General features: G+C 41.0%; 1 protein-coding gene across 6 annotated transcripts in view; it reads left to right on the top strand.

Moving 5' to 3' along the window:
• ACE2 (angiotensin converting enzyme 2) overlaps window positions 1–16,597 on the top strand; it is a 106,457-nt gene extending 89,860 nt beyond the window's left edge. For 5 of the 6 annotated variants that reach the window (XM_078854110.1, XM_073355720.2, XM_073355714.2 and 2 more), the window contains 9 exons: window positions 2,338–2,436; window positions 3,238–3,360; window positions 3,674–3,846; window positions 3,929–3,988; window positions 4,725–4,783; window positions 11,615–11,715; window positions 13,385–13,501; window positions 14,717–14,911; window positions 15,372–16,597. In XM_078854110.1, coding sequence (XP_078710236.1) covers window positions 2,338–2,436; window positions 3,238–3,360; window positions 3,674–3,846; window positions 3,929–3,988; window positions 4,725–4,783; window positions 11,615–11,715; window positions 13,385–13,501; window positions 14,717–14,911; window positions 15,372–15,489 — 1,045 coding nt within the window. In that variant the 3' untranslated portion in view covers window positions 15,490–16,597. The remainder of the gene's footprint in view (window positions 1–2,337; window positions 2,437–3,237; window positions 3,361–3,673; window positions 3,847–3,928; window positions 3,989–4,724; window positions 4,784–11,614; window positions 11,716–13,384; window positions 13,502–14,716; window positions 14,912–15,371) is intronic. The other variant, XM_073355704.2, reaches the window with a different exon arrangement.
• Window positions 16,598–17,184: the final 587 nt, after the last annotated feature.

Below are 17,184 nucleotides of genomic sequence, written 5' to 3'. Positions count from 1 at the left end.
CCTACAACCAGCAGCCAAATTCTGCACTGTCCAAAACCTTGCTGCTGTTTCTCTGGGATACTTCCTCTACTTCATCCCTATCATGCTCCTTTTCCACCCTTCTCTGGATATGCCCTTCCCTCAAGGCCTGGATCCCAGGGCTTCAATTCACCCCCAGTTTCCTCCTTTCCCTCTCTAAGCCCAAAAGGTGACTGTCAACCTTCTCTAACTACAACCCTCCTTACTTTCTCCTTCCTGGTTTTATAGCAGTTTAGCCTGCCCCCTTGCCCAGCTGGGTTTCATCATCAATTAGACCTTTTCAATGCTGACTCTCCCCCAGCTGCAGCCTGTCACAAGGTTAATTAGGCCTTCTCTCTATTCAGGCCTTGCATGGGGTTGACACCTCATCATGGTGTCTTTGGTTCAATGGGCTATGCATCAGACCGATGACAAGCGGAGTGTGAAGCCAATTGATTGTGGAATATTTTACAACAATGATTTTACCTTTCCTACCCCATCTTAACATAAATCCTTTGATTTTTAATCTTTTATGTCAAAGGGCCATATCCTGCTATTCATTTTGAAGCCGTGCCACCATTGACATCACTGTGAGTTCTGTTGTATTGATTTCAAAGGTAAAAAAAGTTAGCAATGTTATAAACTCTTTCACAATCCAACATTAAAACATAGATACTTAGGTTTGGAGTTTTCTTCTACGGAGGCCTTGGTTTTACTCAGTTCCTTAGCAAACACCCAAAAGCATTCATTCTAAAGCTGAAACAGATGGAAGAACAATAAATTAAAGCAAGTACTTATATTGAAAATGAAATAGAGTAGTATGTAAAATTAACTTAAACCTTTAAAGTTTCTCTCCATTTGGAGGCAAAATATCAGTTTCTTCTATTTGGAGAACAAACTTACTTTGATGAAAAGGAAAGGGTTAATTTCACTTTCAGTCCTGTTGGGTAAAATGCCTCCTGTTTCTAACAAACACAGAGACACAAGGTGGAGGAGAGATGGGATAGAAAGGGTGAGGGAAATATGGCTTTTGTTGATGTCTTTGGAACACTGGAAGGCTGGTGAGTCACGAATGGATGCTTTGGCTGGCAGGCCAATCAGGGCACCTGTTGCTTGGACCGTGGGGCATAATCTGGTTGGGTCTTTTCTCCTTAAACAGGACAGAATTGTGGTCATCTCATCCCACTGTGCTGATGCAATGCAGTTGATTTCAGGATTTGATGAAAAATTGAGATAGGATAGGAGGAAGGGGGAGATGGGGAAAGAAACACAAGAGGAGTGGAACAGAACAGGATCTTATGTGCCTTTTCAATGCTGGCAATTAGGTATCCCCACTGATGGGCTGAGGCCTGGATGTCATGATATGATTTCCAGGACTCACAAGTGAAAAACAAAAAGAAAAGGAGTACTTGTGGCACCTTAGAGACTAACCAATTTATTTGAGCATAAGCTTTCGTGAGCTACAGCTCACTTCATCGGATGCATCATGAGCTGTAGCTCACGAAAGCTTATGCTCAAATAAATTGGTTAGTCTCTAAGGTGCCACAAGTACTCCTTTTCTTTTTGCGAATACAGACTAACATGGCTGTTACTCTGAAAAGTGAAAAACAAAGTTCTTTGAACAAGAGCAAGGCCTAGTGGCCTTCCTCTCAGGAAGAAAGTCTTTCAGCCTGGTCAGCTCCTTTTATCATGGGGTTAGGGAAGATGAGCAGATGAGACCAACTGGGATACAAGGTGGAAAAGGAGATGAATTTTTTTTCAAAGTCTTTTTTTAAGGAACCCCCAAAGGGGACAAGTGAGTGGCATAGTTCATTCCCTCTTTATTTTGTCCATCAATTAGTCCTAATATCCACCACACCAATTTTAGTTCATTAATTTCAGACGACACCTCTTCTTGTTGTTACAAAGCATCATTTCAACAGTCCTTGAATGATATCAGTCACCTCTTTTTGTTTGGACGAGTCTAGTTGACCTGCCTGGTTTTCTTGCATTTATTCATAACATTTATCATAAAAAAACCTGTTTACCATGGTTAATTTTCAAACTGGCACAAAGTTCTAGATTATTGTGACATTTTCACTCACTTCTTACATTTGAGTTTCCAGTCAGGGTTAAATGTTTAGGTCCAATAGTCCCATGCACAGTAGTTCCATGGACAGCCCAATAGCAGTTTAGGAGCCTAGTTTATTTAGCTTTGTTATGTCCGTGTTTGGAAGGTAAGGGAGATGCCAGCAGTGATGACTGCTACAAACAGCAGCTGCCATGTGGAAAGGTCAGTCTATATTTTTCTCAAGAACTAGTAATGGGAATGCCTCTAATTTTTTCTTCCCCTACCCACAGGCGAGAAGTAGTGGGTGTGGTTGAACCACTGCCTCACGATGAAACATACTGTGACCCAGCTGCTCTGTTCCATGTGGCCAATGATTACTCTTTCATAAGGTATCTTTATCATCATCATTTAACTCCTAGATGACAAGCAGCGGCTTGCTCAAATACTTCATTCAGAGTGTTAAGGCCAAATTCTTCTTTTGGTTAAGCCCTGGCCTAAGGCCTCCGGAAGTCAATGGGAATCTTTCCAGTGACTTCAATGGGCATTGGATCAGACCCGCAGACTTGTTAGGGCCGGATTCTCGCACGGCGTAATGCGACAGGAGATGCCCAGAAGCAATTTCTTGCTGTGCAGAGGAACTTTCTGCTGCTGTAATGTTGGTGGAGATGGCTCTGTTGTTTCCTATGCCAGCTGCCTCTCTGATCCTCACCATAAGGGGAAGGAGGGAGAACGCTGGAAGTCCTTCACTGGATTCAGGTGCCTAAAGAACCAGGGGAGCAGGACCCTGAAGGATCAGACGCTAGTGCCAGTGACATACATTAGGGATGTCCCTGTACAGCCCTGACTCAGAGAGCTGCAGCTGGCTCCCTGGAGCTCCTCCATCCAAATGATCCCAGCTGTGCTCAGCTAGAGTGGAGAATCAGAGTCTCTGTAACTTCACTTACTCCAGCTAGGGCCCATTGTAACGGAGAGCACATCTTAGCTCTTATGATTTTGGCATTTGAACATTATCAGGATGTTTGGCCCAGCTCGTCATTAGTGTTTTGTCTTTCTCTCCAAAGTGCCCAGGGTCACCGCAGGAGCGTTAATCTAAATTGCAGTCCATTCCAAAGGGCAAGGCTATTTGCTGCTCCAGTGTGAGCTGGGTAACACAAAGTATGGCTTTTGTTCTTTTTTCTCTTTTCTTTTAGATATTACACAAGGACCATTTATCAGTTCCAGTTTCAGGAGGCACTTTGCAAGGCTGCTAACCATACAGGTCCTCTTTACACATGTGACATTACTAATTCCACGGCAGCTGGTCACAAACTGCGGTAACAAAACACACAATTTGTTATATAAAAGGAGATTGAATATAACTGGGCCAAATTCATCCTGGCTGTAAAGCCACTTAAGTTACTGAAGCCAATGGGGTTACACCAGGGATAAACTTGGCTCGACATTAAAGTCTGTTTCCTCGGCTAATTCCAGTGGAGTTATGCAGACTTATACCAGCTGAGGATCTGACCCATAGGGGTTTAGTCTCCTATCAATGAGAAGGGAATTTATTTGCATTCATATGAGTGTGTACATATAATCTGTGCACAGATGGAACCTAGCAATAATTATTGATCCTTCAATACCCAGGGACATGCTTGTCTTGGGGAGATCACAGCCCTGGACCCAGGCACTAGAAAGTATAACAGGAGAACAGAAGATGAATGCAAAACCCTTGCTCCACTACTTTGAACCCTTACATCAGTGGCTGATAAAGAACAATAGTGGCAGATCTGTTGGCTGGAATGCACTCTGGACTCCATGTACGTAATGGTTTTATATGTAATTCAGAATGCTTGACAATACAATTTCTCCTCAACCCATGCCCCCTTTTTCTTTCCACAGTTGTTGAATCTGGCAGTTGGGAGAGGCAACAGGCAACGTCTATGGCCCTGGGACCCATCAGTAAGAGTTGCTCATGCAAAAGTTCATTGACTTCATCACTCCCAAAGCTGGAGAGTCAGGATACTCAGGGACCACGGTGGCCATCAACTGCCTGTCACAGCTTCATCTAATTCCCAGAAACTGAGCACTTGACCCTGATAATGAATTATTGACAAAAGTCACTTTAAAAAGCCTTTTTACATTGGCAGTGCTAAAAACTCAGGACGGATGATCAGAATGAAGGGAGAATAGTGGTTTGGGTTTGTAGGTACTGATCAGTTTCAGATCTTCAATTATAACCCTTGCTTGAGCCTACTGAGCATGCTTCACATCTGCCGGGCTGGTGAGAACTCATCTAGACTCTCTGTCATCAGAGCTGGAATGGCAATCAGGCTCAGGATGGACAAGCCAGTTTGGAATGTTAAATGCCATCTCTCCCTGGCTCTCCATTACTGGCCACAACAAAGAGGGTGCCCAAGAAGTGAGAGTAGTAGTAAAATGCTTTATTCAGCCCAGCACCACTACATCAAATGCTGAAGCACGTGTGAGACACACACCTGTAGCCACAGTCAGTATGGGAGAATGCAGCATATCCTAGTGGCTGAGAACAGTGTTGTATCTGATACCTTCATTAGCCTGGGGAGGGTAAAAACTATCAGTAAAACAAAATCACCTCATCATCTCACTTGGCTATACAGCAGCTTTATGGAAAAGACTTTGCAGTTGTGATGCAGTGCTTTTTTTCTTTTTAAATCAGATTCTCTCAATGCAATCAAAGTGAGGATCAGTCTGAAATCAGCACTTGGGAACAGTGCAGTGAGTAAATCCAGATTAGTGTATTCATTCTGTTACTATGTCATGTTTTGTTTAACAAATCACAGATCAACATAGAAATATCTAGCTGAATTCTATACAGGAGGTGTTGGATGCTCTCTGTTACAAACAATATGACTGCTCTTTCTAGCAATTTGTTTGCATATTTGATGTCATCTTTCCAGGCACTGATAAATCCTACAAACCTCCTCACAGCCTCCTCCTGCCCATGCTCCTAGCTCAGATGCCCAAATGTCCTTACTATTATTTTTCTGGAGTGCAGTAGCTAGTAGGCAAAAGATGGTACTTCCCTCAACATCGTGCTGGAGGACAGGCTCACTGCTAACTCAGCTGATCTGCCAAGGCTGGGTATTTGGTTGTGGATTTGCTCCTTATTCTAGATTTCCTTCTTCATGTTACTCTCAATGGCACAGTGCACAGACCCTTCCTTCCTGTGAAAGGTTTATAGAATATCAGGGTTAGAAGGAACCTCAGGAGGTCATCTAGTCCAACCCCCTGCTCAAAGCAGGACCAATCCCCAATTTTTGCCCCAGATCCCTAAATGGCCCCCTCAAGGATTGAGCTCACAACCCTGGGTTTAGCAGGCCAATGCTCAAACCACTGAGCTATCCCTCCCCCATTATCATTGCTGTCAAAGCATGAGCATTTTTCCAGGTAAAATTGGCTCATCAGGCAAGTGCTTTTTGCTTATGTATCCAAACACTCAAATTTGAAATTCACACCTAGGTGTGGGAACCTATTGGTCTAGGAAGGTTACACAAATGTGTTATTTTTTCTCACACAAACCCATACTCTTTCCGTTCTGTCACTCTCTTTTATGCAAGCCCTCGTAAACTTTTTTTGCTTCCTGTCCCCCTGAGTTGAGTTAGATGTCATTCAGTGGTGATAGCAACACCACTAAAAGGCTCCATATTACAACACATTTATTAGCCATTATAGTTAATGGTTAACTTAACACCATTTTATGCCTGGCTTTTGTCATCATGTTCTTGTATCGTGCAATTGAGTGGTTGTAAAACAATCTCATTTACAGCACTTAATTTGAATGACTGTAAGATATGGTCCCAAGCTGCAAAACAAGCACATTGCATAAACACTGTCCACTAACTACATTTCTGCTCTGACACTCCTTCTATACAAGTAAATAATTCTGAAACCTTGTAGTTCAGCAAGGGATCTTGGTAACACGTGTTAACTAGTGTGTAGGCATGTTGGGAAGATGCCTACATAGGACTTGCTGCAGCTCATAATGAGACACATTCAGCAATACACTTCAGCTGCTTTGTACTGCCCAGACATTGCAAAGCAGCCCAAATTCCAGTTTAACTGGTTGGCTATGCTGGGTTTACCACTGATTTGCATCACCAGAGCAGCACAAATTAGCTAGCGGGTGTACAAGTGAATCTGGCCTAAGAAGTGCTGATTTGTAGCAGTCAAGAACGCTGAGGGAAAGGGCCCCTCTGATTCAGACGTGAAGTAATGTACATTTTTTCTGAGCAAGGAACAACTTCACAGTATCTTACAGGTGCTTAAAAGTGGGGCTAAGTACATAGCAAACTGCCTGTATTAGACCATCTCATGGTCACAGCTGTCAGAGCAGGCATCCTGTGTCAAGTCAGGGACTGACTGTGCAATGGAGATAGTGTAATGTGATCCTGGGAGTGACTATGGGCCTACTCCTGTGCCCATCAAAGCCAGTGACATCACTGCTTTATGTCACTGAGCACAGCTTCAGGCCCCATGCTAATGCCTCGGTTAAGCCTTTAGCCATGTCCCTTGTGTACTACATGGTCCAGTCCTGCAGCCAGTGTAATTTACTGTAGCTCTGTTGAAGTCAATGGAGCTACACTGACTTACACTAGCCGAGGGTCTGGCTCAATAGTTCTAGAAGCATGAACAGCCTTAGTCTGAGCTGTTGTACAGTGTGAAAGCTCTTCTCTCCTGACAAACCTGACTTCTGAATCCTTTCTAAATACAGCAACAGCTATATTGTATTACGCCTGACAGACTGGTGTTGGTAAAAGTCCAGGAAAGATTGAGGCATTCCCTTCCAGTTATGTTAATTTAAAAAAAAGTTAATTGAGGCACAGTCGGTTTTGCGTAAAAAGTAAATTGTCTGTCTGTTTTCACAGCTTATGTTAAATTTTCACTGTCTGTTTACTATAGCTTATGTTAAAGAAGCAGCATGCTTGGAACAGCACATATAGAATTATAGAATATCAGGGTTGGAAGGGACCTCAGGAGGTCATCTAGTCCAAGCCCCTGCTCAAAGCAGGACCAATCCCCAACTAAATCATCCCAGCCAGGGCTTTGTCAAGCCGGGCCTTAAAAACCTCTAAGGAAGGAGATTCCACCACCTCCCTAGGTAACGCATTCCAGTGTTTCACCACCCTCCGAGGGAAAAAGTTTTTCCTACTAAACCTCCCCCACTGCAACTTGAGGCCATTGCTCCTTGTTCTATCAACTACCACCACTGAGAACAGTCTAGATCCATCCTCTTTGGAACCCCTTTTCAGGTAGTTGAAAGCAGCTATCAAATCCCCCCTCATTCTTCTCTTCTGCAGACTAAATAATCCCAGTTCCCTCAGCCTCTCCTCATAAGTCATGTCTCCAGCCCCGTAATCATTTTTGTTGCCCTCCGCTGGACTCTTTCCAATTTATCCACATCCTTCTTGTAGTGTGGAGCCCAAAACTGGACACAGTACTCCAGATGAGGCCTCACCAATGCCGAATAGAGGAGAATGATCACATCCCCCGATCTGCTGGCAATGCTCCTACTTATACAGCCCAAAATGCTGTTAGCCTTCTTGGCAACAAGGGCACACGGTTGACTCATATCCAGCTTCTCGTCCACCATAACCCCTAGGTCCTTTTCTGCAGAACTGCTGCCTAGCCACTCGGCCCCTAGTCTGTAGCGGTGCATGGGATTCTTCCGCCTAAGTGCAGGACTCTGCACTTGTCCTTCTTGAACCTCATCAGATTTCTTTTGGCCCAATCCTCTAATTTGTCTAGGTCCCTCTGTATCTTATCCCTACCCTCCAATGTATCTACCACTCCTCCCAATTTAGTGTCATCTGCAAACTTGCTGAGGGTGCAATTTACACCATCCTCCAGATCATTAATGAAGATATTAAACAAAACTAGTCCCAGGACCGACCCTCGGGGCACTCTGCTTGATACCGGCTGCCAACTAGACATGGAGCCATTGATCACTACCTGTTGAGCCTGACGATCTAGCCAGCTTTCTATTCACCTTATAGTCTATATATAACTTAAATCTATTGCACTAAGAATCTGTTTAGAATGCACTGACATCTCAGGTGACGTTGATCAGGTAGAGACGCTTACAGGTTTGCTCTGGCTGTGACTTTACTAGAGTGTCTGAAAGATAAAACAAAAAATATTTAAAAGACTGCCAGGACCAGTCCTTTTAAACTCAATTAATTTCTGCCTAACTGTAAACAAAATATTTCATAGATCATTTAATATGAGGATCTGTCTCTTCTTTTTTAAAAATTGACTACTTTTTAAATGTTAACCAGAACCACTCTGTCAGCATCTTCTGTGTGATCACACCATAAAAAGCTGAAACACAAACTGCTTGGTCAGCAGCTTGTAAACAACTAAGTGTATTTTAAAATGGAAATTCCTTCTAAAATTAGAGGCCAAACTTACATTTTCTCTTAAATAGCACATGAGATCTTTGTTTGAATACTTTTATGAATGAAAACATCATAAAATAGATTTTATAGAAACAAGATAAATGATTAAAAAGCCAAAGGAACTGATAAATAGAACTGGTCAGGAAAGTTTTTAAGATTTCAAAAACATTCATCCTGAAAACCAAAATTTGAAATTTTTTGGAAAACAAAATTTGAAAAATAATTTATTTTCAGTCAATCGAAATGTTTTGTTTGGCTAAATCTGAAATGTGGTGGTTTTGATTCTGACCCTTTTTAATTTTTTTTAATTTTTATATCAATAAAGTGAATTTCAAAACAAAAAGTCCTTTTGAATTACAAATTAACCTTGTTCTGAAAATGTCAAAACAGGACATTTTGCCATTTTCAAAAAAATTTTTTTTAAATTTCTAAATGATACAATTTAATGAAAATAAATCAGTTTAGTTGAAACAGCATTTTGCAATGGAAAACTATTTCAACACAAATTTTCCAACCAGCTCTACTGCCAAATATGAAAAGCGATGGTTGTGGAATCAAACTCTGTTAATATACTGGTTCTTTTGGGGCAGGAGAAATAGATATTGCAGAGTAGAAAGGGGCAAAGGATGAAAGGAAAATTAGAAAAAAACAAACACAATGGCATGATGGACTGTGGTGATAGCTACAGGAGAAAACAATGCTAACTCCTATGAATGCTTAAGTAAAGGCACTGATGTGTGTAGTATCAGCTAAATAATGAATGCCAGTGCAGAGATAATCCATACAGCTGTATTATTAATGCTAAGGACCAGATCCTGGGGTACTATCTTTGCATGCTCAACACACCTCAGAAGAAGGTGTTTGTGGGCAATGGTGGCTTTAAGCCCCCTTTATTGTCCCGTAGGGCCTCATCTGTAACTCACTGAAGTCAATACAAAGACTTCATTGGCTTCAATGGACTTTGGATCAGAACACTGTCCCTCTGACTGCTGAGCACTGGGCCTGTCCCTGGAAGTAATTTAGATTCAAGTCAATGGAGCTGTGCTACACTATACTTGCCGAGCAATTGGTCTACTGACTGTGTCTAAGTTTAGAAGCATTTCCTTCTGTTCTAGCTGAATCCACCATTCACTTCCATGGAGCTAGGCTGACGTATACCAGCTGAAGATATGGCCCAACACATCCTCCTTTTATGAAATTCACTGCAACAGGAGATCAGAGAGTTAAAAATGTAGCAGTATTTTTTTAAATTGCTATTATATAGGGGGTATCTAGAGTTTTATACCATGCCCATGAGCCTCATATCAGGGCTGGATAATATTACCAATAACAACATTTATGGGCATGCATGCTAAGATATAAATGTAATCAAAGCTCTGGCTTCAAGTTATAAACTGATTGCTACAGAGGTCAAAAATGAACTTTCCTTCCACGTACACCATTGCACAATTGCATAGGATACATTCTCTGTTATTGCTGGGTTTTTCCACCTGCACAGGCAGGGGCACCTGCCAGAAATGAGCTATTTAACTTGACGCACCTTTCTCTGTTTCTGTGTTCCATTGGAGTTAATATCTGACCTATCATGTAGTTTCCTATGAAATACCACATATGCTCTGCCTTTTTTGAATCACTTGTCTGGTTTGGGGCACAAAAATCAATAACTACCTTATGCAGAAACATGGCTGCAAAGAATTCTTAACAAGAAAAATACAAAGACCAAAACAGCTCGGTCTCCTACTAAATGACTTGTTTATGTATACAATTATATAATGGAAACCAGTGTCTAAATCATAAAGTCCTTTCCCAGACAAAACTCCCAATAACTACAGTGGAAATACTCCTGGGTAAAGAATCCATGAGAGCTAGGATTTGGCTTCTTGTTATTTTAAGCAAAAAAGATCTTTTCAGCTATTATGAACCCTTGGGTTGAAATGGGATAGATATTCCTGGTCCTATTTGTGGGATTCAGTCAAGACACAAAATAGCTGTAGGTGATAAATAACCTACAATGGCAGAACTTCAGATAGATGACAACACATTCAAAGATGGTCAGGTTCAGAGGAACAGCATCAGCTGTGGACTAGATATGGGACTGGAATCTGGAAACCCCTGCATTCTGGGCTTGGCTCAGCAATTGACTCACTCAGGGTATGTGTATACTGAGATAAAAAAAACTTGTGGCACCAAATCTCAGAGCCTGGGTCAGCTGACTCAGACTTGCAGGGGTCAGGCTGCAGGGCTAAAAGTTGCAGTGTAAACATTCAGGCTTGGGCTGGAGTCTCGGCTCTGATACATTCCCCTGTCACAGCGTCTCAGGGCCCTGGCTCCAACCCAAGTCCGAACGTCTTCACTGCAGTTGTATAGCCCCACAGGTTGAGCCCTGCGAGTTCGAGTCAGCTGACCTGGCCCAGCTGCAGCTATGCCACGGGTCTTTTGTTGCAGTATAGATCTACCCTCAGTGAGCTTCTTCACGACACTCCATTTATGTATGTCTCATTTTCCCCGTTTGTAAAATGGGGAATCAATCACTTATCTATTTTGAAGGGAGGTGTGATGATTAATCAGATATTTATAAGTCATTTTGGGCATGTAAATTACCTTTGTAAATAAGTAAGTGGTGAGCCAAGACCTCCATTTTTCTGCTAACCTCTGTTCATTTTGTTACCTCATTCTCACACGTTTGTCCACCTGTCATGTGCTGCCTGGTAAAAGGTCTATGAGCTCTATGGGGTAGGGAATGTCTTCTTTGTTACCTTCTGTACAACTCCTAGCTCAATGGGACCCTGAGCCATGACTGGGGTTTGAGCCAAGTCAACACATTTAATTTTTACATGTAACTATTTTTTAAAAAATAAAATTGAATGAAATTTTGAAATGAAAAGTTGTTTTGAAAATATTAAAAATGAAAGAATTTTTTTTTGGCGGGGGTGTGTCTGGTTTCCAACCAAAACAATTTGGCAGGTTCAATGAAGTTACAAAATGTTTTGGTTGACCTGAATCTGCATTTTCTGGCCAAAAAAAAAAAAATTGCCTAGCTGTAATTATAATTACTACTACTGAAGCAGTATTTTAAAAGTCATTGCTTAATGCACAGTAATTTTCAGCATAATTATAATCTCCACTGAAGGTCTGTTTTTTATATTTGTAGTACAAATGGGATGAAAATGAATTATATTTGTTCCAGTCATCGATTGCCTATGCCATGAGGAAGTATTTCTCAGAGGTCAAGAACCAGACTGTCTCATTCCAGTGAGTTATTTTGTTTGACTGTGCATGCATGAGCCTACAGTACTGCTTTTGGTTCAGCAGGGATATGTACTGGTGGAATTAATTCTGATTTCTGTGTAATGTAGCTGGAGGAGGTCTGATGGTTTCATACTAAAGGACATGAGGGCATTGACTGGTCTTAATAGGAGAGCCATTTGCTTTGCCACATGCTGTTTAATCTTCAGAACTTTTGACAGAAAGAAAAACATCACCTGTGCAATAGTTAGACGATACTTTATTTTTAGGTGAGGTAGGAGACTGTAGTTTACCACTTACTAATGGTGAGATTTGATCTTGAGAACAGCTGCCCAAATGCTAACAGGGGAATAGGGCTATGATAGCCAGAGAATGGAGCAATAGAGATACCTTCCCGAGAGGAGAAACATTCCATTAAAAATAAAAAATGAAATTATATAAAATTCTGGGCAATAACACTTGTATCATATACATGATGCTGAATAGCCAAGGGATTTTGGACCCACAAAACATGAGTTAATTGATCTAAATGAGGTGAAAAGTCACCCACGATAAATAAATGCAACCCTAATCTAATTTCATTTAAAAATATGTAGTCCTTCACTAACATAGGCTATGACCAGAAATAGATATTTGTACCAAAAATAGCATTATTTTTGCTAAGTCTCTTGGAATGATTTTTAGATAGGCCTCTTCGGATGATTTTCTGAGGTGATCTGCCTAATACATCTGATCACATTTATAGCACATCAATCACCATGATGTCGAAGCTCAATTCTCAGCAGGCCTAGGTGCAACCAAATGCTAGTTTTAATTCTCTAGTTCAAAGTGCAAGAAGCTGAGCTGAGTTTTGCCCCAAACATGTGAGGGCAACCCCGCTGTTCTGTGCTTGGCCAGGTGCTTTAAGGCAGGGGGTTCTCAACCTTTTCCTTTCTGAGCCCCCCCCAACATGCTATAAAAACTCCACGGCCCAGCTGTGCCACCACAGGCTGTTTTTCTGCATATAAAAGCCAGGGCCGACATTAGGGGATAGCAAACAGGGCAATTGCCGAGGGCCCCATGCCACAAGGTGACCCGCGAAGCTAAGCTGCTCAGGCTTCACCTTCAGGCTTGGGATGGCTGGACTTCAGCTTTTTGCCCTGAGCCCCAGTGAGTCTAATGCCGGCCGTTTGGTGGACACCCTGAAACCTGCTTACAGCCCCCCAGGGGGCCTTGGACCCCTGGTTGAGAACTGCTGCTTTAAGAGATTCTCAGTCCTGGGGTAATGCAGCTGTATCTAGAATTACTTAAAGAAAAGGAGTACTTGTGGCACCTTAGAGACTAACCCATTTATTTGAGCATAAGCTTTCGTGAGCTACAGCTCACTTCATCCGATGCTGTAGCTCACGAAAGCTTATGCTCAAATAAATGGGTTAGTCTCTAAGGTGCCACAAGTACTCCTTTTCTTTTTGCGAATACAGACTAACACGGCTGCTACTCTGAAACCTAGAATTACTTAGTAACACAAAACTGAAAGCTCAAGTGTTGACAAAAATACCTTTCAAGCAATGGACCCTTAAGTTGTGCTGCGAGGTGTTTTTTGTAGGTATAGTGGATGCAAGATTTTCATTCATGTGATTTTTATTTGGGGGTATCTCTTTAGTCATGAAACATTTTTTTTTATATTTCCCTTCAGGAGCACAGACATTAAAGTAGAGAATGTAACACAAAGAATCTCCTTCTATTTTACCGTCAGAATGCCTGGTAATAACATTGACATCGTTCCCAAAACTGAGGTGGAAACAGCCATCAGGTGAAATTTTGCTCTTAGAGGAAATAACATGAAAGAGGGCTGGAGCCATATAAATATTCAAATGACTGAGGGAGGTATTATGAGAAAGTGTGATACAAAACTAAAGTAAGGAAAAATTAGGATGAGCAAAATTGTCATATCAAAAAAGATCAATAGCCTGTCTAATTGGATGTTGTTTTCAAAGCAGCCAATATAAGGTGACACAGAAAAGTTGTGAAACTCCTAGAATACATCGAATTGTACTGTACTGTGCCATGGAGAAGGAACATTTCTCCAACCCCAGCTGGTGACTAGTTTATGCCCTGAACTTGAAGATAGAAGGCCCATGTAATTTTAACCTAACTGGTGTAAGTTCAGGTGCTATTTTTAAGCAGGACCTTCAGGATGATATGTTGGAAAGAAAGCCAGGTATGGGAGACTGCACAGAAGAGATCAAGGATGGAGAAGTAGATTTGTGATACTACCACAGAGAGAATGAATTAAGCTGTGTGAACAATAAGGTTGTGGATGACATAGAGAGAGAAAAGAAGAAGGGACAAAGGACAAATCCTGAGGGACTGGCTGGGGAGAATTAAAAACCAAAGGAGGTGCTGATGAGTAGTCAGAGAGATTGGAAAACTAGGAGAGAATACGGCCAAAGAAGTTATGGTCTCTTGCAAATTTTGTCAAAAGCAACAGAAAGATCAAGGAAGACCAAGATGCAGAAAAGTAGCTTAGACATGGCCAGGAAAAGGCCACTGGAGACTTTGGTGAGAGTATTTTTGGTGGCGTGAAGAAGGCAAAATGCATATTGCAAGGGATCCAAGGGGGAAACAGAGAAGGGGAAGTCAAGGCTGTGGTTTTATGCTGGGCATCCAAGGAACTTAGAGGTAAAGGGAAGGAGAGAGATAAGATGCAAGTAGACAGTGAGGTCAAAGGGTTTCTTGCCTTGGTTTGGTTTGGCTATTAGGATTTGGGATACTATTGTGTACAGTAACAAATCTGAATATGTCAGTTCTGGTTGCTACAGAAATTCGGGCTTTCAGTTACTGTCTTCGTAGCAGGAACAAATCTGGCATGTCTTATTGCTGTTTATCACTCCAGTACTGAAGCAGCATCTTCAAGCAAAGAGTTCAATGGAAGTTTAAAATACCTAGAGGATTATAAGGAATCCAAAAATATTTGATTTGTTTGTGTTTAATTTATTCATCTATTTGATTGTACTCTTGATGGCAGAATGTCTCGGGGACGAATCAATGAGGCTTTCAAACTGGATGATAAAACTCTGGAGTTTGAGGGTATTCTTCCAACACTGGCACCAACTTATGAACCACCTGTCACTGTCTGGCTAATACTATTTGGGGTGGTCATGGGCGTAGTTGTGATTGGAGTCATTGTCTTGATCATCACTGGGCAGAGAGACCGAAGAAAGTAAGTATTATTTTAAATAATATATGCAAGCAGTGGGAGGCCTGGCAACTCAACATTATTGAAGCTAGTCCTGAAGATGGGTTTTCAGCAAGCCTAAATTGTTTTTTTGGATTCCAACCCACCCTAATGCACTGAAGGAACTCACCTATAATGTGCTTTGCATGTCTTTTTTTCATAAGAATTGTTTGAAGCATAGTTTTGATCTGAAACCAATACAACAAAGATTGGTTCATTGTTTTACAACTTATTTGTATCAATGGCACTTCTACAACATGCCATATGATGAACTTCCTCCTGTTCCCATTAAAGTCAATAAGCCCAGAGTAATTTGTTTTGGTAAAATGAATCACATGGAATACAGTATTTTTTTTTTACAATAGTCTCTTGTTAGAATCCATAAGAACTTGATCAAAGCAGAGACTCAGCTTCCTATATATTAACAGATTCTTTTTGCTTATAGGAGAAGGAAAGCAGCCACAAATGAATTAGTACAAACCAACCACATCAACCCTGAACCTGAGGATGGAGAAGTCAATCCGGCTTTCATACAACATGAAGAGCAGCAAACATCATTTTAGAAAATAATGCAAATTCTCTATTTAATTTTTTGTTTTCATTTTAGCTTTAACAACAATGCATAGGAAAGGCCAAAATACTTCAGATGTCATTAAACATTATGACAGGTTTCAGAGTAACAGCCGTGTTAGTCTGTATTCGCAAAAAGAAAAGGAGTACTTGTGGCACCTTAGACTAACCAATTTATTTGAGCATAAGCTTTTGTGAGCTACAGCTCACTTCATCGGATGCATACTGTGGAAAATACAGAAGATGTTTTTATACACACAAACCATGAAAAAATGGGTGTTTATCACTACAAAAGGTTTTCTCTCCTCCCACCCTACTCTCCTGCTGGTAATAGCTTATCTAAAGTGATCACTCTCCTTACAATGTGTATGATAATCAAGGTGGGCCATTTCCAGCACAAACATTATGGGTTCTGATATTTTCAAGCAGTTGCCCATGTGCAGCCCAAGGCAAGCAAATGACTTGTTTGCCATCTCTGTGTTCAATCGGTGATGTACAAATACAAAAGAGGTACATTGTGTGTAGCCCTTTCATGAAATATATTTATCATATCGCACTGCCACTCATGCTGCTATCCGTCAACCAGCTATTTGCAATTTCTCTGTGTTTCCTCTATACTCTATTTCCAAAGGTTTTTAATTTAGATGTTTCTAGACCAAGAGCAGATATATAAGAAGAACTGAAAAAGAAAGTGCTTCCTCCAGATGACAATGAAGCTTTCCAACAGGAAGAAGGAAAATCAGAATTTATCAGGAGAGTGAGCTGAAAAAAAGACCTATTAGTCAGTGGACACACACTGAGCACCTGAGGAACTTCAGCTTTGGAGGACACAGTTTGAAATTACATGAGTTTTTGCACCTTCAAAGTACCTGACTCCATACTAAACCCAAAACATAAACTGAAAGAAGACAAACAGGAACTTGAACTTTGTTAAAATGTTGTGGCATATGTAATTTGCCCAGTTGGTTGGTTTGGTAAGTATGGTGTTGAGGTCAAACAGCAAATGTCTCCCCTCCAAAATAGCTTTTTGAGTTATGCTTCCAGCTGAAAAGGAAACCTATCGTATAACTGTGTTTTGGAATAAACTACTCAAAGATCAAATGATCAGAACTTGAATTCTAATTTAAAATATTTCAGCATTTGGTTCCATTATTGGACACCTCACCAGTGGTAGCAGTTAGGTCATCATAATCTCATAAACAGCTTTTATTTGCATGTATGGAAGTTGCTATTCATAGCCTGGTTTCTGACTTATCTTATTTATTTAATTTAATAGTTCATAGACATTAAGGTCAAAGAGTCCATCCTGATCATCTAGTCTTACCTCCTACCCATTGCATGCCATAGAACCTCACCAACCCACTGCTGTAATAGACCCTAAGCCTCTGGTTGAGTTACTGAAGTCCTCAAATCATTGTTTAAAGTCTTAGTTGTTGGATTTTTAAAATAATATTTCTGACTTTAGTAAAGAACAGGATAAAACTGAGATCCCAGGAGCTCTCTGACTGATGGTTGTGAGGAAGCAGACTGTTCTTGGCGTTATTAATATTTCGCATTGAACCATTCCATATCTCCAGATGTACAGAAAATGAAACATGCTTTCTTCACTGCCACCAGTGGTTTAATTCCCACCTAAAATGGAACATTCATCTATTTCTGTGGTTTTCAACCTTTTTTCATTTGTGGAC

The sequence above is a fragment of the Lepidochelys kempii genome, chromosome 1, assembly GCF_965140285.1.
Source record: "Lepidochelys kempii isolate rLepKem1 chromosome 1, rLepKem1.hap1, whole genome shotgun sequence".
NCBI classification, from domain to species: Eukaryota; Metazoa; Chordata; order Testudines; family Cheloniidae; genus Lepidochelys; species Lepidochelys kempii.
The sequence above is the reverse complement of the archived record's forward strand: the minus strand, read 5'-3'. Positions and strand labels throughout refer to the sequence as shown.